The sequence below is a fragment of the Podarcis muralis genome, chromosome 17, assembly GCF_964188315.1.
Source record: "Podarcis muralis chromosome 17, rPodMur119.hap1.1, whole genome shotgun sequence".
Taxonomy (NCBI): domain Eukaryota; kingdom Metazoa; phylum Chordata; class Lepidosauria; order Squamata; family Lacertidae; genus Podarcis; species Podarcis muralis.
The window spans coordinates 28,127,770-28,154,262 of NC_135671.1; the positions used below are offsets into that span (position 1 = coordinate 28,127,770).

At 47.3% G+C, this 26,493-nt stretch overlaps 1 protein-coding gene across 3 annotated transcripts in view; it reads right to left on the reverse strand.

The window, feature by feature from the left end:
- Positions 1 to 10,674: 10,674 nt before the first annotated feature.
- CDKN2B (cyclin dependent kinase inhibitor 2B) overlaps positions 10,675 to 26,493 on the reverse strand; it is a 42,129-nt gene continuing 26,310 nt past the window's right edge. For 2 of the 3 annotated variants that reach the window (XM_077920908.1, XM_028713147.2), the window contains exon 2: positions 10,675 to 11,062. In XM_077920908.1, coding sequence (XP_077777034.1) covers positions 10,790 to 11,062 — 273 coding nt within the window. In that variant the 3' untranslated portion in view covers positions 10,675 to 10,789. Of the gene's footprint in view, positions 11,063 to 16,525; positions 16,686 to 26,493 lie in introns of those variants that run through there. The other variant, XM_077920909.1, reaches the window with a different exon arrangement.

A 26,493-nucleotide genomic window follows, 5' to 3' on the forward strand; every position in this document is an offset into this window, starting at 1 on the left:
CGATGGGGGAGGAGACGCTCCTTCAGGTCTACTCGGCCGAGTCAGCTGTCTCCTACAGGGATTGAACCTGCAACCTTGACATTATCAGCACCATGCTCTAACCACCTGAGCTATTCAGAATGAGGAACCTAATTTTTGTGTGTGTCCAGGGACCATATTTCCTCGTGAGCAGCTTTCTGAGGGGCCATGTAGCAGAGGTGGGTGTAACCATATGCAAAAGTATATTTGACCTTCAGGCCTGAGGCTTCCCGCCCCTGTCCTACGCCCACCAAATATTCAGCTTATATTTACAGATTTTTTTTCTTCTTGGAAATAAAGAACACATAGCTCTTTAAAATCCAGTTCATAAATGTTAGAATGGATGCCTGTCTCTGTGGCGAAAGTTATTTAATTAGTATTCTCTCCTAATTGCTCTGAGACCAAAAAAACAACACCCCACCCTGCTTTCATCACAACACCTAGGAACTGCTACCCCTGTTTCTGTTGCTCACCAACCTTGCCTACCCCCCACCAAACCCCAACCCGCCATTCCCTCACATCTTCAATCCCCCCACAGCTTCTCCAAGGCCCCATATTCTCACAGCCCCTTCCAGCCCCACATCCTCTCAGCTCCTCCAAGATCCCCATAACCTTCCAGCTCCTCCAAGTGCCCCCCCTCCAGTATCCTTACAGCCCATGTGTACCTTTATTCAGGCCTCTTTTATTCGTTCAAACCACCATTTTAAAACCTGCCTTCTCCTTTGACCCTCTGCCCTTCCCTAAAAAGGTAAAGGTAAAGGTACCCCTGCCCGTATGGGCCAGTCTTGACAGACTCTAGGGTTGTGCGCCCATCTCACTCAAGAGGCCGGAGGCCAGCGCTGTCCGGAGACACTTCCGGGTCACGTGGCCAGCGTGACATCGCTGCTCTGGCGAGCCAGAGCCGCACACGGAAACGCCGTTTACCTTCCCGCTAGTAAGCGGTCCCTATTTATCTACTTGCACTTTGACGTGCTTTCGAACTGCTAGGTTGGCAGGCGCTGGGACCGAACAACGGGAGCGCACCCCACTGCGGGAATTCGAACCGCCGACCTTTCGATCGGCAAGCCCTAGGCGCTGAGGCTTTTACCCACAGCGCCACCCGCGTCCCTTCCCTGCCTTCATGCAAATCCAAGGGGCGTGGTGTGGCACTACGAATCTTCCCATGAGGCATGTGCGACGACAGTCTTGCGTTTCTACGTATATAGGAAGATAAACGAATGCCAGCATTATAGCTGGATTGCTCTTTGCAGACTGCAGGAACTCTTTTTGTTGATGCAGCCGGCTCTCTGGGTTTTCCCTAACTTGTTTGGCGGAAGGAAAGTTGCTTAATACACTGCATGCTTGGGCAACGAAGGCTTCTGACTGTTGCTTGTGAATCCCCTTCTGACCTAATTCCTATAAATCCAAACATTTCACTTGGCCTGGGAAACAAGTACAAGGCTGAATGTTCAGGTTTGAAGTTCCAAAAGCCAACATTTTTGGTGCCATCCTTGTCCACAAATAGGAAAGATTCTCTTGTGGGTTGCCTTTACTGATTATTAAAAAGAGACCTGACGAATCAGACAAAAGCCTTATCTAGCCCTGTGTGCCTGTTGTCTTTGTCCATGGAGTTTTCTTGGCAGGGATACTGGAGTGGCTTGCCGGTTCCTGCTCCAGGTGGATCATGTTTGGTCAAAACTCTCCACTATGACCTGTCCATCTTGCACGGCACAGCTCATAGCTTCTCGAGTTATTCAAGCCCCTTTGCCACGGCAAGGCAGTGATCCATGCAAAGGTCCGTATAGTTAAAGCTATGGTTTTCCCAGTAGTGATGTATGGAAGTGAGAGCTGGACCATAAAGAAGGCTCATCGCCAAAGAATTGATGCTTTTGAATTATGGTGCTGGAGGAGACTCTTGAGAGTCCCATGGACTGCAAGAAGATCAAACGTATCCATTCTGAAGGAAATCAGCCCTGAGTGCTCACTGGAAGGACAGATCGTGAAGCTGAGGCTCCAATACTTTGGCCACCTCATGAGAAGAGAAGACTCCATGGAAAAGACCCTGATGTTGGGAAAGATTGAGGGCACAAGGAGAAGGGGACAACAGAGGACAAGATGGTTGGACCGTGTTCTTGAAGCTACAAACATGAGTTTGACCAAACTGCGGGAGGCAGTGGAAGACAGGAGTGCCTGGCGTGCTCTGGTCCATGGGGTCACAAAGAGTTGGACACGACTAAACAACAACAGCCCTGTGTGCTTTTCCCCCTGCCAGTGCCCAAGCAGATGTTTTGGGGAAGCTCAGAGGCGTACTTCCTCTGAGCTTCGCCTCATGGCCAGCAGCAACTTCGTTCTGCCTTGAGACAGTCTTTAAACCTCTTTTGTTGACCACCAGCATTACGCTTTCCATTTTTAAGTTCAGAAAAGAATGGTTGCTTTGGAAGACTATGATCAGACATCCAAACAACATGACCAGTCCAACAAAGCTGGTGTTGAAGAATCATTGCTTCAACACTGGTGATCTTTGCTTCTTCCTGTACACTTGTATTAGTTCACCTGTCTTCCCAAGTGATGTGTAATTTTTTTTCAGAGACACCGTTGATAGACTAGATAAATAATGGTGTGCAACCTCTTCTGAAGCACAGCTTGCCCGTCACTACTAACCTTCCCCTGTAGTGTGTAGCTGCGGTGATCTTTGCTTATTCCAGTAAAAGGTAAAGGACCCCTGGAGGGTTAAGTCCAGTCAAACTTGACTGAGTGCAACACTCAGTGTACTGGGAAAAGCAAATATCAGTGTTGAAGCAATGATTCTTCAACATCAACTTAATTGGACTGGTCATGTTTGGATGCCTGATTATCATCTTCCAAAGCAACTTTTGTTGTTGTTGGTCAGTCGTTTAGTCGTGTCCGACTCTTCATGACCCCATGGACCAGAGCACGCCAGGCACCTCTGTCCTCCACTACCTCCCGCTCCAAAGCAACTACCGGTACTCTATTCCTAACTTAAGAATGGAAAGCAAAATACCAGTGGACAATAAAAGAGGTTTAAAGATGCTCTCAAGGCAAATCTTTTTTTTAAAAAGTGTTATAAACACTGACACCTGGGAAGCACTGGGCTGCGAGTGCTCCAGTTGGAGAACAGCCTTCACCAAAGGTGTCATGGACTTTGAAGAAGCACAAACTCAGGACAAATGGGAGAAATGAGCTAAGAGGAGAGCACGTTTGGCAAACCCTCACCATGATCAACTCCCATCCGGAAACCTATGTCCCCACTGTGGAAGGATGTGTAGATCCAGAATTGGCCTCTACAGTCCCTTACGGACTCATTGTTAAAACCGTGTTTATGGAAGACAATCTTACTCGGCTACGAGGGATCGCCAAAGAAGGAGCAGCAGCTGCGGAACAAACTTCAGCTGTGCTTTTGGAACCGATCTGCTCAGCTAGGGCAAAAGTAAGACATGTTTGGCTTCACCAATGCCCGGCACAAACTCAGCACCTATTTCATTTCCCAGAATCCTCTACAGTGGCAAGAGTTCTAGGACATGGGTGGGCAAACTAAGGCTAGGGGACTGGATCCAGCCCAATCGCCTTCTAAATCCAGCCTGCAGACGGTCCAGGAATCAGCATGTTTTTACATGAGTAGAATGTGTCCTTTTATTGAAAATACATCTCTGGTTATTTGTGGGGCATAGGAATTCATTCATTATTATTTTCCAAAATATAGTCCAGCCCCCACAAGGTCTGAGGGACAGGGGACCGGCCCCCTGCTGAAAAAGTTTACTGACCCCTGTTCTAGGACATACAAGCCAATGTGGAAAAGGTTTAAAAATCACTGTTTTAAAGCATTGTGTTTAAGTCTTATTTACTCTGGTGGAAGTAGTTCTAAAACCATTCTCTCTATACTGATTGAAGGTGCTGATTTAATAAGTCTGCGTAGACAAAACAGGGCTATTGAGGGACAAGCAAGGTTTTCAAAAGTTGAAACATCTGTAATTTCCTTTGTTTGTTGAGTTCAGGAGTGGGTGCCAATCCTTGTGTGACCAAAATAAAATAAAAGGGGAAATCCGTGTATGAAAGAGAGGCCTTAACAGGCTTGGAGGACTTCCAGTGTTTGCATAAATCTTTTTTTTTTTTTTTTGGCAAATGATGTTACGCGTAGGTAGAAGCAACCCTTGAGGTGTGCCTGTGCACTCTTCAAAAGTGTGCTGGGAAGATAGTAGCTGGGGAGTTGTGGGCTGGTGCACTCGCCATAAGAGAAATATTCAGTGAATCGTCGGTGGCAGAAAAAAGCCACTAAACCGTAGCCTAGTGCAAACCATGCTGGACCTTCAGACACTTCCTTCTCCTTGGTTGGGGTTGGGCTGTACTTGCAGACACAAGTGCCAACTCTGCCTCTGTGCGTCTCTGGCATCACCATTTATAGGACCCAATAATGCAACCCACAACAGCAGGGGCTCCTCACCCTCATCTTCCAATGTGATTGTTATTGTTGCTTAGTCATTTACTTGTGTCTGACTCTTTGTGACCCCATGGAGCCTCAGCTTCAGGATCTGTCCTTCCAGTGAGCACTCAGGCCTGATTTCCTTCAGAATGGATAGGTTTGATCTTCTTGCAGTCCATGGGACTCTCAAGAGTCTCCTCCAGCACCAGAATTCAAAAGCATCAATTCTTCGGCGATCAGCCTTCTTTATGGTCCAGCTCTCACTTCCATACATCACTACTGGGAAAACCATAGCTTTAACTATACGGACCTTTGTTGGCAAGGTGATGTCTCTGCTTTTTAAGATGCTGTCTAGGTTTGTCATCGCTTTTCTCCCCAGAAGCAGGGGTCTTTTAATTTCGTGACTGCTGTCACCATCTGCAGTGATCATGGAGCCCAAGAAAGTAAAATCTCTCACTCACCTGCCAATTTTTGCTAAACAAGAGGAAATAAATGTACTAAAGGTTGTTTGTTGGCATCTATCTTTCTTGAGAGAGAATGGAGTGTGCATCCAGGCATGAAGTCAAACTAGAGAATCGCAGCACCTGCTGTGGCTGCAGAGACTGCTAACTCATAACTACTGCCTCCCGCCCTGTTTCTGCTGCATTAGCTGCGCTGAAGGGACCTCCCCAGGGTGCAAGCCTGGGCAGTATGCCTGAAGGTCCTAGGCTGCCTGTCTGGGACAGGACATTGGAGAAGGAAACCTTCCCGAGAAGAGGAGGACAGTATAGATTTACAACGTTGGTTTGCAGAGGGTCACAGCTCAGAGACAGAAGAGGGGCAAAGCTGGGAAATAATGGGAGAAGAGGAGGGGGGAGGAGCAGAGTTGGAGAAGCTGGTTGGCATGTTATCACTAGAGAGCATTCCACACACCCCTTCTACCAGAACATGGTGAACAGTGAAAGAAGGAGAACAGAGGGCTAAGAGGCAATTGGCCTTCAGCAGCCTTCGTAGGGGGGCTGGTGCTGTTGACGACTGAGAAGGGAAGTGGGGAGGAGATTACTTGGAGCAACACCATTACCCCAAGAGACGACATTTCTAATCCTCTCTCTGTGAATGTTGAATAAAAGACATTGGTAAGAACTCCTTGTCCATCCATTACTGGCAGCCTGCTGTGAGGGAGGGAGATTCCATGAAGCCTGACACCAGGGCTGGATTTAGGTTTGATGAGGACGCGGGTGGTGCTGTGTGTTAAACCACTGAGCCTAGGACTTGCCGATCAGAACGTCAGTGGTTCGAATCCCCGCGACAGGGTGAGCTCCCGTTGCTGGGTCCCAGCTCCTGCCAACCTAGCAGTTTGGAAGCACGTCAAAGTGCAAGTAGATAAATAGGTACCGCTCTGGCGGGAAGGTAAACAGCGTTTCCGTGCACTGCTCTGGTTCGCCAGAAGCGGCTTAGTCATGCTGGCCACATGACCCGGAAGCTGTACGCCGGCTCCCTCGGCCAGTAAAGCAAGATGAGCGCTGAAACCCCAGAGTCGGCCACGACTGGACCTAATGGTCAGGGGTCCCTTTACCTTTAAGCTCCTGAAGGTAATGGGGCCCTTTATAGGTCCAGCTGTCCTTTGTCAACAACAAATGGTCACTGTTTTTTTGTGTTGAATATATGCTGTATGGTAATTTATGGACCTCATAGGTATCTCAAGCCATTTGCACATAACAAAATATGTATTTTATCAAAGAAATTGTTGAACTGAAATACAATTAAGAGGAAGTATATTAATGGTGAAATACAATTAAGAAGAAGTATATTGGGGGGGGCAAGAGAGTGGGGCCCTAAGCTATAGCTTCTTTAGCTTATACGTAAATCTGGCACTGCCTGACATTGGCCAGCCCCTCCTCCCAGCCTCAAGCAGAGCAATACATGTTGCACCTGCTTGGCTGCAGAAGTTGCTGGAAGGAGGCATACAAGACGCCATCCAACCATCTGGAACTCTACTAGGGATTTGTGTCGGGTTCCCTCCTTAGCCTCTTCTCCCAAAGATGCCCCACAAGGCAGGGGGTACAAATTTTTCTTCCGGGTTTGCTCCTGAAGGCTTTCTCACAAAGGAATATAGCTGCAAGGCATCAGAGGTTATGGGGCAGAGTTTTCCTTCTCCTGGATGGTGTCAAGCCTTAGCCAGGTCGTTACTCTCCGGAAGGTGCGTAATGACTGCTGTATGAGTAGTGCATGGCTGAGCAAGAGATGAGCATAGACTTTTTTGTGGTGGGATAAAATATTTGTGCCTCTTTTACTAGGTCTGCTATGTTCAGCTCTTTTAACTGCCCTTTGCTGAGTTTTGTCACGCTTTGGTTTTGGAACGGACTTCCGGAACGAATTAAGTTTGAGAACCAAGGGACCACTGTAATGTAAAACCACTGTAGTTGAGACATTTCGAATCCACTACACAGAGCCAGACAGAAGATGGCGAAAGGAGAGTGTCCTGCCTCCCCCCCCCCCAAACTTAAATCCTGGCTGCGCCCCTGCACCCTGGCTGCGCCCCTGCATCCCTTTTCCGCATCCCCCACCTCCTTTCCCCGGCAGGGGACGCCAAATAGCCCCCCCCCCTCCTTCCCCTCTGCAACTGAGCCCGGCCTTCTTCTCTTCAGACTTGCGTGTATTATTAGCAATTGTATTATTGGTATTATTTCTGTGTCGTTAAAATGAACGGGAGGGCGGGGACGCACCTGTAACCGCCGCCCTCCCCGTTTGCCATCTCAAAGTAGGAAGAGATCCTTCGCCTGCAATGACAGGGACCCTCCTGGAGGCGCCCTGTCGCCATTCAGACGTTTGCGCCCAGGGCGCAGATAGAGGCAAGGGGGCGGGGCCTCTGTGGAAGCCCCTCCTCCTACACTGCTTTGTTGTTGTTGTTTACATGTAGCGCTTTAAAAAAAGCGCATCTCCCAAGTAAGGAGGAGAGAATCGTGGTCTCCCAAAGGCTGGGAAGGAAGGAGGCGCAGGGTCCGTGCCAAAGCCCTCCTCGTTCCTCTTGGCAATCGAAGCCGCTCCTTTTGGTGGAAAGGAAAAACGAAACAACGGTCATTGGTGGCTGCGAGGTTTTAAAAATTCCGTACGGAATCCATGAGTGTGGAAACGACATATGGGAAGCAAGATCTTTGCGTGATAACAAGAAAGATTGAGATCTGCAGTGGCCCTGCGTGTGCGTGTGTGCGTGCGTGCGTGCGTGTGTGTGTGTGTGTGTGTATCAATTCTCCTTTTGTTATGTACTGAAGTTCTCACCCTGAGCCAGCCGGGGGATACTGTAGATAGTTTTCACTCAGGTCCACATATGCAAATAAGGGATTGAAAGTGACGATAGTTTCAGAAAATGGTTACTGTTGCGTTCTAGTGGAGCTCATATAAGCAGGTTGGCTGAACCCTTCAGTTCAGTTCAGTTCTGGCCTGTCAATAAACAAGAGCTGTTTGAAGAATCGCTGTGTCGTCTTATATGTTCACCCACAACTTAACACCTTTACCAAGCACGGAGAAAATGAGAGCTCTCTCTGCAAGATCATAGAATTGTAAAGTTGGAAGGGACCCTAAAAATCATCTAGTCTAACCCGCCGCAATGCAGGAATATGCAGCTGTACCAGAGGAGGATCAAACTTGCGACCTTGGCCCTATCAACACCACACTCTTAACCAGATTTTGACAATTTTTTTCTGTTTCCAATAATCTTTCCGAATGCAAATATCCTTTTCAAGTCTTCTGGTAAAAGCTTAGTGAGAAGTAGGTGCCTGAATAAGACATCTAGTTTGTTCACACCCTATAGCAAAACACACCTGTCAACCTATAGAGCTACATATATTCATTTGCCAAAAATGCAGGCCTTTGTTAGCCTTCTTAGTTAAACAAAATTGGTGAGATATTTTTGCCTGATGCATCTGTGTGTGTCTGGCGAGAGAGAGAGCGAGAGAGAGAGAGAGAGAGAGAGAGAGAGAGAGAGAGAGATGGTAGGTAGGTAGATATAGATAGATAATATAGATGATAGATAGGTGTATTTCCCTAAAGAAACGGTTGACACTCTCTCTCTCTCTCTCTCTCTCTCTCTCTCTCTCTCTCTCTCTCTCTCTCTAAAAGCAACCCATTCGAAGCCGGATCAATTAGTTAGCGTGGTGGCATAATTATCTTTTTCGCCCCTAACGAGGTTTAGATTTCCATAACAATCAGAACTATGCATAGTCCCACTTTTTTGTTTTTACTCCACTCTGGTTGAAAGTCCGGCTGATCAAAGGCATCAATCCTTTCGCTTGCCCGATCCTTGCGCGTGAACAATCATTCCTTGATAGTCCTTTGGCTGGAAAAGGGACGGGGCTATTGACTTAATTTTAGTCCACCTGCCAAAGGATAATAAGTAACAAAATAGCTTCATTCTCGACAATGGTTTGTCGTTCTTGCACTTGACCGTAGTCTAGAGACTGACAGTATGTGTTTACGTTAGCTGCTTAGCGTGAAATTATCATTCCTCCTTTTCTTGATCGTGTGAAGGGGCTCATCCAGCGACTGTCATCTGCTGCTGGTTCGCCTCACACGGCACTTCTCTAGAATTATAATAACGTGGGAATGCTCAATAGGAGGGAGGAGTGGGAGGCGGCGGGGTGGAGGGTTGTGTAACATTGTTGTTGTTGTTAAGATAAATTATTATTATTATTATTATTATTATTATTATTATTATTATTATTATTATTATTTAAGATAACGCCGTATATCCCCAGAGCTCAGGGCGGTTCACAATATAAAAAATACATAATACAAAATAAAAACAAGAACAAGAACAACCCTCAATTTAAAAGGACATCGGATGTCAGCATACTTAGACAGTTCCCCTCCACTTATTCTGCGTTGCGCTCCTGAGACGCAGTAAAGAGGTTTTTTTTTAAGTAAATCAAGTGGAAATAGCAAAGTACAGACATTTTTTAAAAAAATTAAATAAAGAGGAAATAGCATGCACGCCACAGCCATAATTCAGAAATGCGCGTTAAAACCATTTATTTCAATAGAAATTTTAAGTGCGCGTAGTTTTGTATGTGGCCTCTATTTTGACTAAGGTTAGCACAGTTAGCAGCCTTCGGCCCCTGCGAGTAGAGAGAGGAGAGCGACACGTGTTAAACATGTATCACTCTACTCGGGTAGGAAAAATGGACAGTGGTGGTCAGTGGTGCCTCTTAAAGAAAGGCTTTCTGGGAGCAGCTATATTCTAAATAAATCCTCTCTAATTTTATTTACGTCCTTAAGATGATTTCTAAACCGCTTGTGCAAAGAGCTCTCTAAGCCGTCCACAGATAAATTTGTAGAGGAAATCCACAAGGAGATGCTCCCACCAGACCGACCTGGTGGGAGGTCGTTCCCACCAGGGAATTCGAGTCGAATTCCCCACCGCCTGGATTTCCTCTCCGTTTAATCATGATCTGGACCTTGGAAGGCCAGACAATGAGATCCTCTCTACTAAGATGTTTATTCCCAGATAAGCGTGTTTTGCATTGCTGGATCCTATACATGTCTACTCACAAGTAAGGCCCTTCGCTTCGACTGCCAATAGGAGTTTGCTCGCCCCTGAATGCTTATGCGGTTGCAATTTTACAAACTCTACTTTCTGCAATTCAAATCCGCGTCAGGCTTGGTGTGGAGAACAAACGTCATATTCCAACTGAGTTATTTTACGTATTATAAACTCCTCCTTTTTCCTGCCCCTTAACTGGAACTCATTTTTTGTGTGTGTGCCTTGTATCCCAACTGCAGGCACAAAGGAGAGCAAATGAACAGCGTGAGCCTGATGTTTTCCCCGAAAATATATTTTGCAGCGTTTAAAGAGGGGGAGGGGAATTCTCTCTACATGTGTGTCTTGCTCTGAAGCAAGCATTGGGAACAGTAGACCCTCCGGCTGTTGCTGAGAAAGGAAGGAAGGAAGGAAGGAAGGAAGGAAGGAAGGAAGGAAGGAAGGAAGGAAAAAAGAAAGGAAGGAAGGAAGGAAAAAAGAAAGGAAAGAAGGAAGGAAGGAGAAAGGGAAAAAGGAAGGAAGGAAGGAAGGAAGGAAGGAAGGAAGGAAGGAAGGAAGGAAGGAAGGAAGGAAGGAAAAAAGAAAGGAAGGAAGAAAGGAAAAAAGAAAGGAAAGAAGGAAGGAAGGAGAAAGGAAAGAAGGAAGGAAGGAAGGAAGGAAAAAAGGAAGGAAGGAAGGAAGGAAGGAAAAAAGGAAGGAAGGAAGGAAGGAAGGAAGGGGCAACTTACTGCAAAAAAACCTTTATTTTTTGGCAAAGAAGACCCATGCAAAATAATGCAAGGGAGAAGTGCTACCATAAGCATAAGCAGCATTGACCATAGCGTTAGATCGTTGCTGGATTATCTCCAGGGTTCCCCGATCGCCAGCCGGGCCAGATAACGCACGACGTGGCGGTGCCCATTCTCTTCAGCCACGTCGACCGGGAGGCGCCCTCTGCGGTCGGGCAGGTCGAGTCGCGCTCCGCCTGAGCGCAGCACGCGCAGCGTGTCCAGGAAGCCTTCCCGGGCCGCGTCGTGCGCGGGGCAGGAGCCGGTGGAGGGATCGGGCACGTTGGGATCCGCTCCCCATCGAAGCAGCAGCTCGGCCACGCGCGGGTCCCCCATCCTCATGACCTGGAAGGCAAAGGAGAAGAGATGCGTCAGTCAGGCGCCAGCGCCGCGCTCCGCCTAGGATTGCCACTAGCTGCGTGGTCCGATTCTATGTATTCCATTTTCCGTGTTCTGAATTAAAGCGGAGGTACCCCCACGACCGGGAAGGGGAAGAAATGGAGGCAGTGAGAGTTTACTTTCTTGGGCTCCATGATTACTGCAGATGGTGACAGCAGCCACGAAAGTAAAAGACGCCTACTTCTTGGGAGAAAAGCAATGACAAACCTAGACAGCATCTTAAAAAGCAGAGACATCACCTTGCCAACAAACGTCTGTATAGTTAAAGCTATGGTTTTCCCAGTAGCGATGTATGGAAGTGAGAGCTGGACCATAAAGAAGGCTGATCGCCGAAGAATTGATGCTTTTGAATTATGGTGCTGGAGGAGACTCTTGAGAGTCCCATGGACTGCAAGAAGATCAAACGTATCCATTCTTAAGGAAATCAGCCCTGAGTACTCACTGGAAGGACAGATCCTGAAGCTGAGGCTCCAATACTTTGGCCACCTCATGAGAAGACTCCCTGGAAAAGACCCTGATGTTGGGAAAGATGGAGGACACAAGGAGAAGGGGAGGACAGAGGACGAGATGGTTGGACAGTGTTCTCGAAGCTACTAACATGAGCTTGACCAAACTGCGGGAGGCAGTGGAAGACAGGAGTGCCTGGCGTGCTCTGGTCCACGGGTTAACGAAGAGTCGGACACGACTAAACGACTAAAAAACAACAGCACCCCCACGACCAAGGGGCTGCTGTAAGCTACTCCGGGTTCATCTCCTTAAGGGATGGATCCAGACTTGGCATCAAAATAATAGCAGGAGATAATAATAATACAGGACTGAAGAGGTGGAAGGGAGCTCACCCAGCGCCACAGAGAGAGTGAAATAATAATTCAGCCCTTGGGGTTGGATGCAGATTGACAGTGCAATGCTACAGTGCAAGAGAGGTAGTGTGGTGTAGTGGTTAGGATGCTAAGCTAGGATCCGGGAAACGAGGCCTTAAATCCCCATTAAGGCAACCCCTACACCAAACAAAGCACACGGCAAACCAACCACGCGTGGGACCTCTTGTTTCCCCGCCGCCGCCCCAGCCAGCCATAAATAAAGTTAGCGTTGATGTGATGCTTGACACAAAAGCTTTCCTGATATACTATGTACAGGAATGAAATTTTAATTCCTTTCCCTTTCCTCCCCTCTTCTCTTTTCCCTCAAGCCCATATTGCCTGTAACAGGAATGTCTCACTATGAATATGTATGACTGATTTGTTTGAATCAGTCTCTGAAAACAAAGACTCTGTATGTTCTATTGTGGCCCAAGAAAACCATTTAATAAAAACGTATTATATATATATGTTTTTATATATGTATTTATGTATATGTATAAAATATAAATATATTTATATAAATATAAATATAAATATTTATATATAAATATTTTATATATTTATATATGTATACACACACACACACACATATACTGTGTGTGTGTGTGTGATTTTATTAAATGATTATCTTGGGTCACGATAGAACACACACACACATACACACACACGTGTGTGTGTGTGTGTGTGTGTGTGTGTGTGTGTGTATGAAGCTCACTGGGGGACCTTCGGCCAGTCACTCCCTCTCAACCTAACCTACCTCACAGGGAGGAGATATACTTCACCCTTGAGGTCCTTTGAGGAAAGTTGGGGTGTAAATGTAAATTGTGGGAGTGGGGATTATCGGTTTTGTTCTGTTCTTATTTTTATTCTGTACTTTGTGGTTTTTAATATTGTAATTTTATGTTGTGAACTGCCCTGAGATCTACGGATGAAGAGTGGAATAATAATAATAATAATAATAATAATAATAATAGAAAACCACTCTCCAAATAAGCCTCATTAAGCAGAAAGGTGTTTACTCCCAGGCAAGTGCATACTAGTTCAATGAGATTTACCGCAGGATCCTAACCAGCTCTACTCAGAATCCTATTAAATTCAGTGGGACTTATTCCCAGGTCTGTAAGGGCAGGGTTGCAACCTTAAATTTCACTAATCTTTTGGCGTAGAATTTATTTATTTTTTAATTGTCCAGCAGCACCTTAAAGACCAACTAAGTTAGTTCTTGGTATGAGCTCTCGTGTGCATGCCCACTTCTTCAGATACACTGAAACAGAAGTCACCAGACCTTAATATATATAGTGAGAGGGTGGGCAGAGGTATTACTCAGAAGGGTGGTGGGAATGGGTGATTGGCTGATAGGTGTGGTAGACCTGTTGATATTTTAGAATATTTTAAATATATATTTCTACTGCGTCAGACCAACACGGCTACCTACCTGAATCTTTTGGCATAGGTATTTCGGGGACGAGGGAATGGAGACCTAGCGAGTCTTACTTCTAAGTGGAGAGGCTCAGGACATAGCTGTCAACTTTTCCCTTTTCTTGCGAGGAATCCTATTCGGAATAAGGGAATTTCCCTTTAAAAAGGGGGAAAGTTGACAGCTACGGCTCAGGATAACCTTAGCGCAACCTTAGAGGGATCCTGCCCTTGAGCACTGTCAAAAAGAACAATTGCCCAGTTCCATTTGATAATTCTGAAAGCACCGCGTGTCTCTTACGGTAGTGATTTTGGTATCTCACTTGTACTAACTGGATAATCAAACTGAAATCAAGAAACAACATCCACCCACCGCTGTCTCTCCGTTGTGTCAATCGGGGAAACCTCAATGGGCGATTCGACTGCCGTCGGAGTCGAGGAGGCTTAAGATCGCTCAGCTGTAGAGCAGCTCCTGCCGACCCTTTCCCCGTACAGTGGTACCTCGGGTTAAGTACTTAATTCGTTCCGGAGGTCCGTACTTAAACTGAAACTGTTCTTAACCTGAAGCACCACTTTAGCTAATGGGGCCTCCTGCTGCCGCCGGAGCACGATTTCTGTTCTCATCCTGAAGCAAAGTTCTTAACCTGAAGCACCATTTCTGGGTTAGCGGAGTCTGTAACCTGAAGCGTATGTAACCCGAGGTACCACTGTACTTCTAAATAAGTAACACGTTTTTTAAAAAAGTTATAATACGAAATAATTGACTTAAGAGTGGTTTCAGATAGTGGGACTTTATTAACGCGAAAATCTCAACGTTAGATTGAGTAGATTTATTGAGTAGATTTATTGATGTCCAGTCTCCGTTTTACACCCTCCTCCGCAAAGGAATCGAACTGAAAACCACAATTGAATTCAGATGGATTGTGATGAGGAGCGGGGAAGCAGTTTGCCTTGCAAGGGTCGCTGTTTTGAGAAGGAAACGGAGGGTAGTGGTCTTACTCACTGCTGGGAACGCGCCTAGGCGCTGGTCCATCCTCCGTCAAACCTCTGGTCCATCTAGCGAAGCCTTTATTTACACTGACCTGGCATGATCGTGATCTACCGGTAGATCCTGGTAGATCTTTGGCCCCTCAGTGATCTCCCCCCCCCCCACCAATAAAAAAAAGGGGGGGACACTTGGGCTTCCTAACAAAAGCTCAACAACTTTGGTCCACTGTCAGGTTTTTTATACAGTGGTACCTCGGGTTAAGTACTTAATTCGTTCCGGAGGTCCGTACTTAACCTGAAACTGTTCTTAACCTGAAGCACCAATTTAGCTAATGGAGTCTCCTGCTGCTGCCGCTGCGCCGCCGGAGCACGATTTTTGTTCTCATCCTGAAGCAAAGTTCTTAACCTGAAGCACTATTTCTGGGTTAGCGGAGTCTGTAACCTGAAGCATATGTAACCTGAAGCGTATGTAACCCGAGGTACCACTGTACTGTGAGCAGATCGCAGTGTATTTGGAGTCGGCTCTCCAGGATTTGAGGCAGGGGATCACTCCAGGACAGTCAACCCCGCCACGCAAATATTGTGCTGTACCACCGAGGGACACTCTTTCTCCATACTGAGACACATGCTGATGGGACTACTGTATATGGTCGAACATTTATCAGATTTGAAAGACGGAAACAGTTGAGGGATGCATTTGGCAACGCCGGTAGCTATATAATTCCAAGAACGGTTAGGAGCAAAAATGAAAATAAAAACCGGTAAATAATTTACAGCCCTGCCCAAACCTAGCCATATCTTCTCAGAAATACTTGAGTTCCATATGATTTGACCTGCACTGTCCTACTCACGAGTAAGTACCATTAAATTCAGTAGGGCTGACTCCCAGCTACGGACTCGCGTTGTTAAAGGTGTCTTTTTAAAAAACAAAAACAAAACAGAATCAAGAAAAAGATCATTCATAGCTCATGCCTATCCAGGTCTACTCAGAAGCAAGTGGTACCGAATTCAGTAGGGTCCTACTTGCAGCTAAGTGCGCACAGGATTGCAGCCTAAGCATCAGCTCTTCTGCGCAAAGCGTTGATCGAGAGCTAGACAACCCCTTCCCCTTTCTGGTTATAATGTTTCTTAGGAGCATTTCCGGTTTCTGATTATTATTATAAATATAATATATACTTTTCTCCAGTGCTTAAACCTCGCGGGCAGTCTTGCGCCTCAGCGGCTCCCCACCCTTTAATTTTATTTTTGCAAAAGTGTCTGTTCCTCCTCCAACAAATTAATACAGAAATCAGCTTTGCAAAAAAAATAGGTTTCACACAAATTCCTGGGTGTTTCTAACAGTCGCCATCCACAGAGAAGCCAGCCATTTTGGGAGGTGGGCAAGAGCATTTTGCTGAGATGTAGAATAATGCAGATTAAAATGGAGGTCCGTCGGGACGGCTGCGAGGCAACCCGAATTGATCAAAGGCGCGATCGCCTCACGTTTGCGACCGGAGTTTGACGCTCCATTCACGCCGGCAGTTAAGAAATTCTATTTATTTCCTGGGTTCGTGCCCTCCCCGGAAAGCCACGTGCTGAAGACCAATGTAAGTTAGAGAAAGCGCACGTCCTAAACGACTCCTTAAGAGAAGATGGTAATTGCTATTTAATATGGGGATTCGTTGAGGAGGAGAGGATATCTCTCGTCAGAAACGAAAGCAGATATATAACTTTGAAAGGGAGGAATCCCTTGAAGCGGAAATATATTTCAGAAGCTGCTTAGCAGAGCTAGGCTACTCAGAAACGTTATAGGAGTGTGTGCGCGCGTGTGCAAACCCTGCTGTCGACGGAGAAAAATGGTGCGAAAGAGAAGAGAAATCCTTTTATGGGCAATTTCCTAAATCTGTCACCTTGACAACGACAAGGAAAGTTTATTTGTCCTGTTCTCCAAAATCTTTCTTTACAGCAGCAGAGGTAAGCTCGCAGACCCCCCCCCCCGATTCTCTCGCTCTCCTATTACCGACCCATCCCCCGGGGTTCCATTGCAACGTTTCCAAGCGCGCTTTGGGCACCAGATGCGTGCCCGCACTTAGGACGGAAAGCCGCGGTTTGAGCACTTTTTTCCTTTCATTGTCAAATAGGCAGCCCATTCCGCCGTGACCACTACCTGGATCGCGCTTCTGCCAAAGCAGTTCAGGCCATTGGGGTCCGCTCCCGCGTCCAGCAGCCTGCGCGCTTGTGCCAAATTCCCTTCGGCGGCCGCGCGAGTGAGCGCGTTGGCTTGCTGCGTCCCCATTCCGAGTGCGCCACACGTGCCCACGCGGCAGGCAGACCTGTCTGCAGACCGAGGCGATGCGGTCCCACCTAGATCTCGCGCGGCTGCCGTGCGCGCACAGCTGATCCAATTGGGTGCAGGAACTATAGCCAGCGCCCGCCCCGCCCCGGACAACAAATGACAGGCGCACTTTCAGCGAGAGGGGGGCGGGGCTCAGTCCTGCTTGGCCGCGCACCAAGCTTGCAAGAGCTCGGCTCGAGGGCGGAAGGGGGAGACGGGCGGCATTGCCAAGCTGTTTTTTTGCAGAGAGAGTTACTGGGTCGTCTCGCCTGAGCTTAAATGTTAACACACGTTACATGAGCGTTCGAACCGTTAGATTTACTATAGTGGCAAGCTGTAGTGAGGGGGCCTTTTTTAAAGTCTCCTTGCATTGCCGCGCCTAGATGCATTGGGGCGAGGGGGAAAGCTTTGTGGATATGGGTTGATTTGTTGTTGTTGTTGAGTCGTTTAGTCGTGTCCGACTCTTCGTGACCCCATGGATCAGAGCACGCCAGGCACTCCTGTCTTCCACTGCCTCCCACAGTTTGGTCAGACTCATGTTTGTGGCTTCGAGAACACTGTCCAACCATCTCGTCCTCTGTCGTCCCCTTCTCCTTGTGCTCTTTCCCAACATCAGGGTCTTTTCCAGGGAGTCTTCTCTTCTCATGAGGTGGCCAAAGTATTGGAGCCTCAGCTTCACGATCTGTCCTTGTTGATCTGTCCAGTTGATTTAGTTGTAGTTGATCTTCTTGGGTTGATTTAGATGAGATCAACTCGAAAAGCGCACGTGGCCTTTCCGGTGAGTAAAAGGGAAGTCTCGATTCATTCTCTGCCCAGAGCCCTTTCACTTGCAAATAATTCTCCCTGAACAGGGCTGCAGGCTTTCATCTCACTCCTTCTGCAACCCTTCCAGACCGTAAAGAAACTGCGGAATGGTTGTATGGATGGACTCGCGAGCAGAATTTGAACTATGAGCAGCAGAAGGAATTAGAGATTAAAGTATTGTTGTCATGCTATGAGATAGAAAAGAAACACCACGGGAAACGGGGTGGGAAGTCCACGAAAGAGAAAGAAAAATTATTATGTATTGGAGTGTATATCATAGAATCATAGATTTGTGGAGCAGGAAGGGACCCTGAGGATCATCTAGTCCAACCCTCTGCAAGGCCGGAATATGCAGCTGTCCCATACGGGGATCGAACCTGCAAACTTGATGCCATCAGCACCGCGCTTTAACCAACTGAGCCAACAAGAGGATCATATGTTAAATTTGAAAATTTAATACAATATAATTTTAAAAAAGAATTGCACAATGTAGATGATAGACAGAGAGATAGATGATAGATGATAGATAGATAGATAGATAGATAGATAGATAGATAGATAGATAGATAGATAGAGATGCAAGGGGTGGGGATCAAGTTATGAATGAAAGTCGGATTCCCCCCTACTCCCTACTCCCTTCCTCTTCCTCTTCATCCCTCCAGAAGTGTTGAGCCTGCTTCTAGCCGCTCATTGGTAAAGCAAAGCCATTTTAGACACAAGACATCTTATAGTCTCATGCACTTGGACCCAAGTCTTAGAGCTGGGAGTCCTTGCCCCGGAGAGCTCCCTCAATATGAAGCAGCGGTCTAAATCTTTCTGCTTGCTTGCTTGCGCAGAAGCAAGTTCAATGAGGCTTACTCTCAGATCATATACAGGTTATGCAGCTGATATAAAGAGCCATATTCTTTTGCCCTCAGTTTCTCTCCCGCCCCCCTTATAAGGATTTTATGTTTAAATGATTTCTTCTGTTCTAAAGGATTGTAGTTTACCACCCTGGGGGAGTTCTGGGTGAAGGGCTGGACTATAAATCTAAATAATAATAGCACCATGCATAGAACTGAGAACCTCAGAAAAAGACGCATCAATGTCCAGAACATCCTATATGCATGGCTATAGTTCTATGCGCGATGATGTCGGAGGAAATCTCACGGAAGCAGGCAGCGAGATTCGCTTTCCAATCAACCAGACGCAAGGCAACGGCCTAAGAGCCATAGGAAGGCGCCTGAATTGAACTCGGCGATATTTACTCCGAAGTAAACTTGCTTAGCAGGCTGAGGATGGGCAGCCTCTGACCCTGAAGGTGTACCACCCCCACCTCCACCCCCACCGCGTCCCTTGGTCATGCTGGATGGGGCTTAAGGGCGTTGGGAGTCCAGACAAATCTGGAAGGGCGCCGTCCCTCATCCTGGGGACTTCAGCCTGCAACAATGTCCCAGGACCCAAGCCCTGATGCGCACAGGTGGCGGCCGCTCAGGTTTCCATGGAGCTCAACGGGACTGGTTTTTCTCTTTCTCCACTAGCGTGGAGAATCTCTAAATCTCTCACTACTCTTTCCACACTGCGCCCCCATTTACTTTCCTCCCTCCTTTCCTTGACGGCTGGGGGCGTGGAGAGCTTCTAGGTTGAGGAAAAGAAGCCACTCCACAAAACCACGTTGAATCCCAGCTTCGGAGAACGGCAGGATATAATGACTACTGCTACTAATGTATATTTGTGTGTACCCCTTGACCGCTGCTTTTCACCCTAGCCTACTTATTTGCGGATAAAATGGTGCAAAGACCAAGGACGACTGCTAGAGAGCTCCATTATTAGGGTCCATAAAATGAATCAGAAGTCCCCAAGTACTCAGTGGCTTTCCCTAGTTTTTTCTCTCTCTCTCTCTTTCTTTTTTAAATGTCTCTCTAAGGCTTCCTTGTGGTAAATGCATCTCCAGGCTTCTCCACACGCTGAGTGATTTCAAAGCAACTTCCTTAGGCTGAATGCTATACGCACTTACCTGGGAGTAAGTCCCATTGAACACAGTGGAGCTTAGTTCTGAGTAGAGGTGTATAAAATCGCGCTGTGACTTCACTGAGCAGGGTGGACTCGCTGGAGCTCCTTTCTTGAAGAGCAGAGGGAAAGCCGAGGCATTTGCTGACGAACGGGGGCACAGGCTTTGCTTCAGTAGCCCAAGGGATGAGATAAGATTTCATCGCCCAACATGTGGTCCCGTGTGCTAGAGACAGATTAGGGTGAAATGTACCTCAATACCCTTTTGCATTTTTGCTAAAATAAATCTGATTGCCTGACTTTTTCGTTGTTTAGCTTTAGGCTGGAGGGGGGATTCCAAAGTTTTGTTTGTGTTTACTTATTTAATCCCAAATTATGGATTGCTTTCCATAAAAAACCTCGGAGCGTTTTGAGGGGTGATATGATAACCATCTCCAAATACCTGAAGGGCTGTCAGATCGTGGATGATGGAGAAAGTTTGTTTTCTGCTGCTCAGGTGGGTAGCAATGGATTCAAATTACAAGAAAGGTAATTCTACCTAATTTTAATTTGTGACAGCAGTCATGAAATTAAAAGACGCCTGCTTCTTGGGAGAAAAGCAATGACAAACCTAGACAGCATCTTAAAAAGCAGAGACATCACCTTGCCAACAAACCTCTGTATAGTTAAAGCTATGGTTTTCCCAGTAGTGATGTATGGAAATGAGAGCTGGACCATAAAGAAGGCTGTTCGCCGAAGAATGGATGCTTTTGAATTCTGGTGCTGGAGGAGACTCTTGAGAGTCCCATGGACTGCAAGAAGATCAAGCCTATCCATTCTGAAGGAAATCAGCCCTGAGTGCTCACTGGAAGGACAGATCCTGAAGCTGAGGCTCCAATGCTTTGGCCACTTCATGAGAAGAGAAGACTCCCTGGAAAAGACCCTGATGTTGGGGGAGCTGGAGGGCACAAGGAGAAGGGGACGACAGAGGACGAGATGGTTGGACAGTGTTCTTGAAGCTACCAACGTGAGTTTGACCAAACTGCGGGAGGCAGTGGAAGACAGGAGTGCCTGGCGTGCTCTGGTTCATGGGGTCAGGAAGAGTCAGACACGACTAAACGACTAAACAACAACAACAATTCTACCTAAACATCTGGAAGAACCTTTTGACAGTAAGAGCTGTTGGACAGCGGAAAGGACTTCCTCCGAAGGTGGTGGACTCTCCTTCATCGGATTGTTTTTAAACAGAGGTTGGACGGCCGTCTGAATTTCAGATAGTTGGGTTATATGACCCTCAGAGTCCTTTCCAACCTTACACTTCTCTGGTTCTGTGAATTCACACACAAATTTCAAGCGTGATAGAAGGAATCGCACTTTTTAACCTCTGAGAAGCTCCTACGTATTAAAATTTTTGTTTTGCGAACATTTCTGGGAATTGGGCGAGGGGGGAAAGAGCAGGGAGGTGATGAATTATAAACCATGCAGTTTCTCAAAACTGTCCCGAAGTAAAATGAATTGTCTCCTCTGCCACACATATTTGGTGCGGGTTCTGAACGCACACCGAAAGTAAACTTGCAAAGTCCTTAGCCAACAGCAAAAAATAATAATCTGATTTGTCCTCGTTAATTTAGCATTCTTTGCTCAAAAGGTTGCATTAGAAATACATTGCCAGCAGCAAAGATCTTCTGTGGAAAAGAATCTAGAGTTCGCTTTCGGGCTAATGTGGCGTTCACGCGTTTTGTTAATACTCTTAAATCAGTAATTCCCAAACTTGGCTTGTCCCACATTGGTGTGTCTGCAAGAGAACTGTGTAGTGTGTTGTTGTGACAGAAGGATCCTGCAGCTTTTTTTCCAAGTAGGCCTACATTAAGATTTAGAGTAGAAAATACCTTTCGAAATCCTGCTCTCCTGCGGCGTCTGGGCAGCTCCCACCCTGCTGCTGCAGTCTCGAAGGTGGAATCTTTCAGGACTTTGCAGGGGCTCCACGCGGAGAGGAGGGTGAGGGGAGAGGAGGAGGGTCACATCCATTGCCTGGCGGATCACAGGACTTGGACATAACGGGGGTGCAGGGAGCAGCTGCCCGCCTCTCCCCCAAATCAAGTAAGTAAATAAAAATTCTCACTGACCGATTGCATCGTAGATAACTCGGTTCTGCCCCCCCCCCAACATAAAGCCTGCCCCCTTAAAATAAATCTTGGCTACACCCATGTCATTGGACCTGTGGCTTGGGCTATCCAAGGGATACAGTGGTACCTTGGGTTACAGACGCTTCAGGTTACAGACACTTCAGGTTACAGACTCCGCTAACCTAGAAATAGTACCCCGAGTTAAGAACTTTGCTTCAGGATGAGAACAGAAATCGCGCGGCGGCAGCGGGAGGCCCCATTAGCTAAAGTGGTACCTCAGGTTAAGAACAGTTTCAGGTTAAGAACGGACCTCCGGAACGAATTAAGTTCTTAACCCGAGGTACCACTGTACTTGTAGCTTACAAACACACACGCGCGCACGCGCACGCGCGCGCACACACACACACACAGCATAAGAGCCTGCTTAGATCAGACCAATGTCCCACCCCTGCCATTGACCAGCCAATGAGAAACCCTCAAGCAGGTTTTGAGTACCAGAGCCCTCTCCCCTCCTGTGTTTTCCAACAACTGGTCTTCTGAAGCTTTGCTGCCTCTGACGATGGAGGCAGAGCCGAGCCATCGTGGCAGCTAGCCACCCATCGCTCTCGCCTCCCTAGGCTTGCCCAATCGTCTTTGAAAGCCATTCAAGTTGGTGGCGATCTCACGGCCTCCTGCGGGAGCCAGTTCCCTAGTCGGACTGCGCGCCGCATCCGCCTGGAACCGCCCAAAATTCAGCTTCATTGCATGTCCTCGAGTTCTGGTGTCAAGGAGAGAGCGAGGGAAAAAACCTTCCTCTTTTCCCTTTCTCCATGCCACGTTAAACTCCACAAAACTTCTCTTCTTCATGACACCTCTCAATGTTCTTCATGACACCTCTCAATTGCCTTTTCTGGAAACTCAAACCGCTTCACCTTGGTTCTTAAGATGGGCGCTTCAACAGTAAGGGGGGGGGAGTACCCCCTCGCTCGCAACCCCCCAGGCACCCCCCCACACTAATGCAGAGTTATAGCCAGGGGTGCCAACTTCAATAAAATATGGGGGGCGGGTAAACAGCGCCCCACATAATCAATCACATGGCACAAGGAAACTATTTGGGAATGCCCATTAACAAGAGGGGTGGGCCGGCTCCCCTCAAATATTTTATTGGTTTCTATGGTTAAAGCTGAGACGGGACCCTCAAGCAGCGGCAGTTACTGGGGAATTTCCTAAGGCATCTGAAACGCTCATCTGCCAATGAGAGAGGCCTGAAAGGTCTCTTCAGCTCCCCAGAGGAAGTGGGCAGAATATGATGATCTTTATCAACCAACATACTTGGCGTAGCCGAGGGGTGCAAGTAAATCAAGCAAATCAATAAAAATACTTAACTGAGGTTCTGCTCCACCTGTTGTTGTTTAGTCGTCTTAGTCGTGTTCGACTCCCCGTGACCCCATGAACCAGAGCATGCCTTGGAAACTCTCACTTTTTTTCTCAAAGCTTCTCCTTTTTTTATGTCCATGGAGTTTTCTTGGCAAAATACTGGAGTGGTTTACCAGTTCCTTCTCCAGGTGGATCACATTTAGTCTAAACTTTCGGCTATGACCTGTCCGTCTTGGGTGGCCCTGCACGGCATAGATCATAGCTTCTCTGAGTTATTCAAGCCCCTTCGCCACGACAAGGCAGTGATCCATGAAGGGGTCTGCTCCACCTACCCCAACATAAAGCCAGGCAACGCCCATACCTGCATACAAAGAACAGGCAGGTTCTCCCAGCTAGCCAAAAGGGCACCATCCAGACACACGACAGAGGAAGCAACAAGCTTGGGGGGACCCAAAGGTTTGTACAGCTACAAACAGTCAAATAATATTTTGACTGTGGGGGGACCCTCAAGCGGAATCTACACCGAGGAAGAAGGTGCACGCTCATTGGCCACGGAATGCATTCCGCTTCTTAAAGGGCGGGCGAGGGAAGGTAAAAAGGATTGCTGGATCAGGGGGCAGAATGGCGTGCCTTAGAAAAGGGCAGGGCTGGCTGGCTGGCTGGCTGGCTAGCTAGCTAGCTGGCACACTGAACATGAGGTGCATTTCATATTTCAACATTTCGAGGCGACTCCCACTTTCGTCAGCAGTTGTAGTAAACAAAAACCAATCAACAAATGGAAGAAGAATTATATATGAAGAGCTGTTTAGCGTCTCTAAAGTAAGAGGCATCCGCTTCCAACAGCGAATAACCCACAAATACGTCAGGGAGGCTCACTGGAAGGACAGACCCCGAAGCTGAGGCTCTAATACTTTGGCCACCTTATAAGAAGAGAAGACTCCCTGGAAAAGACCCTGATGCTGGGAAAGATGGAGGGCACAAGGAGAAGGGGACGAGATGGTTGGACAGTGTTCTCCAAGAGACCAACGTGAGTTTGACCAAGCTGCGGGAGGCAGTGGACTATAGGAGTGCCTGGCGTGGTCCATGGGGTCACAAAGAGTCGGACACGACTAAACAACTAAACAACAACAGGTCAGGGAAGCGATAGTCACCCTTTACAACTAATGTCAGTGTACTGGAAGAAGCAAAGATCACCAGTGTCGAAGCAATGATTCTTCAACCTCAACTTCGTTGGACTGGTCATGTTGTTCGGATGCCTGATTATCATCTTCCAAAGCAACTACTCTATTCCAAACTTAAAAATGGAAAGCGTAATGCTGGTGGTCAACAAAAGACGTTTAAAGACTGTCCCAAGGCAATTTTTTAAAAAAGTATAAATACCAACAATTGAGAAACACTGGCCTGCCAAGGCTCCAACTGGAGAACAGCCTTTACCAAAGGTGTCATGGACTTTGAAGACACTCGAATTCAGGACAGAAGGGGAAAATGTGCTAAGAGGAAGGCATGCTTGGCAAATCCACACCGTGATCAACTCCCGCCCGGAAACTAATACGTCCCCACTGTGGAAGGACGTGTGGATCCAGAACTGGCCTCCACAGTCACCTACGGACACTGTTAAAACCGTGTTCATGGAATCTTACTCGTCTACGAGGGATTGCCAAAGAAGAAGAAGATCCACCCTTTGCCATTTGCGTGTCCCAACCCCTGGCAGCCCGGCAGCCTTTGAACTCTCTAAAAGGAGCCATTGAGATAAACATGGTCAAGAGGCCCGTCTCCTACGAATTCGCGCCTTTCCAGTCTCAGTCCGTTTCCTCTAACCCAACCGCCATCCCAACCGCCTGGCAGCGAATTCCAAAAAGGGGTTGTGGGAACGAGCGCGGCACTGCACTCCCGGGATGCGGTGCGATATGTAGTTTAGCTCCTAGGCCTCCCTGGAGAGAAAGGTTTGAGTTGAAGCAGTAGGCCTCTCTCCAGCTGAATGAGTTTGAGAGCTTAAAATTAAAATGGCAAAAAGAAAACGAAAGCAAAAACAAGCGCTTCCCTACACAGCCTTGGTTTTGGAGAGAGGAAAGGAAGAGTCTTCTAGCATCCCATGTGAAACAACCGAAGTGCCTTCATTCAGAATGGTCCGCCTTGTCAATTGCCAGGGGAATAGAAGCCCCCAAACGCGTTAAGCCTGGTCAAGTTCAACAGGAGCGCTAAAGACGGTGGAGGCTCTGTTGAAATGTTTTAAAACAAACTGTTCTTTATTTACTGCCTGCTTTCTAAATGCTGTTTGATTATTTGATGTTTTATATTTTTATTTCATTAAGTCTTTTTAATTGTGGAATATTCTGAGAGCTTTTTTATTATAAAACAGTATATAAATTTAAGGAAGAGCATGCAATTTGTAATAAAGAGAGAAGTATTATCTTCAGGGGGGAGGGGGGAAGACGGTGACTTTGAGTCCCCCCCACCTTGCTATCAATTTATTATCATTATCATTAAATGGGATGAACACCCAAAGAACACTCGTGCCAAGTGTTTAGGCTTTCCGGGCCTACAAAAATGGTGTTTAAAGCGACTGTAGAGATCGAGAGATCCTGGCGCGTCAAGCTACTCCGATGGCAGAGTTTATCTGTCGTCTGCGCGCCGGTCAAAGGAAGGAGCCCTATTGAAATCAGTGGGGCTGCTGAGACCAGAGCGAACGCAAAGACTCTGAGAGCCGGATCCAGGCCACGTTCGCTCCGCAGTGAACGGCACTGGTTTAAAATGCCCTTCATTCGCAGCCAAGTCGCCCAGCGCCCTGCTGGTGTCGGTTTGGATCAGGGTGTAAAGAGTCAGGGCATAGGTGACAATGATCACTGACCTACCCATCCGTGCTGGATTGCGCTTTAAATTAAAGAGGACAGACACCTGGGAACGCAGAAACTGCCTCATATAGAGTCAGGCCACTAGTCAATATATAGGTCAGTATTGCCCAACACTGACTGGCAGCAGATCTCCGGGGTTTCAAAGAGGGTGTCTCTCCCAGCCACACCTGGCGATGCGCGCCGTGTGTGTGTGTGTGTATGTGTTGGAAGGAGCTCCTTTGAGGGGCTAGGGTCGCCCCTCTTCTTTGCTATTCATTGGGTGGCAAGGCGGGGGCTCATTTGATTTCACCTGATCTTCCTTCTCTGAATCCCACAGCTAACGCGATTCACCTTATCGAGACTACTCTGGAGAAAGGGAGCCAGAGAGGGAAGAATTTCACAAGAACAGAGTTCTCTGCCACCTTCGCTTGAGAGTAAAATCAGCAGCCTTTGCTTTTCAGTGTATGAGGAGATTGCAGGATCCGAGACAAAGGCGGCTTCGCTGACCATCTCCTTAAGCTCACGCAGGCGCCGTTGAAATACGGCCTCTTCCTCTCTCGCCATTGACAGACCGGGAAACTGAGGCACACCGCTACAACCAGTTTAATGCATTCTAGGAGTAAATAAGTAAATTAATTAATTATAATCCACTCCCTGTACGTTTAAGAAGGGACCCTTTCCTGCCTTTTCATAGTTTATTGTCCCAAGATTTGTT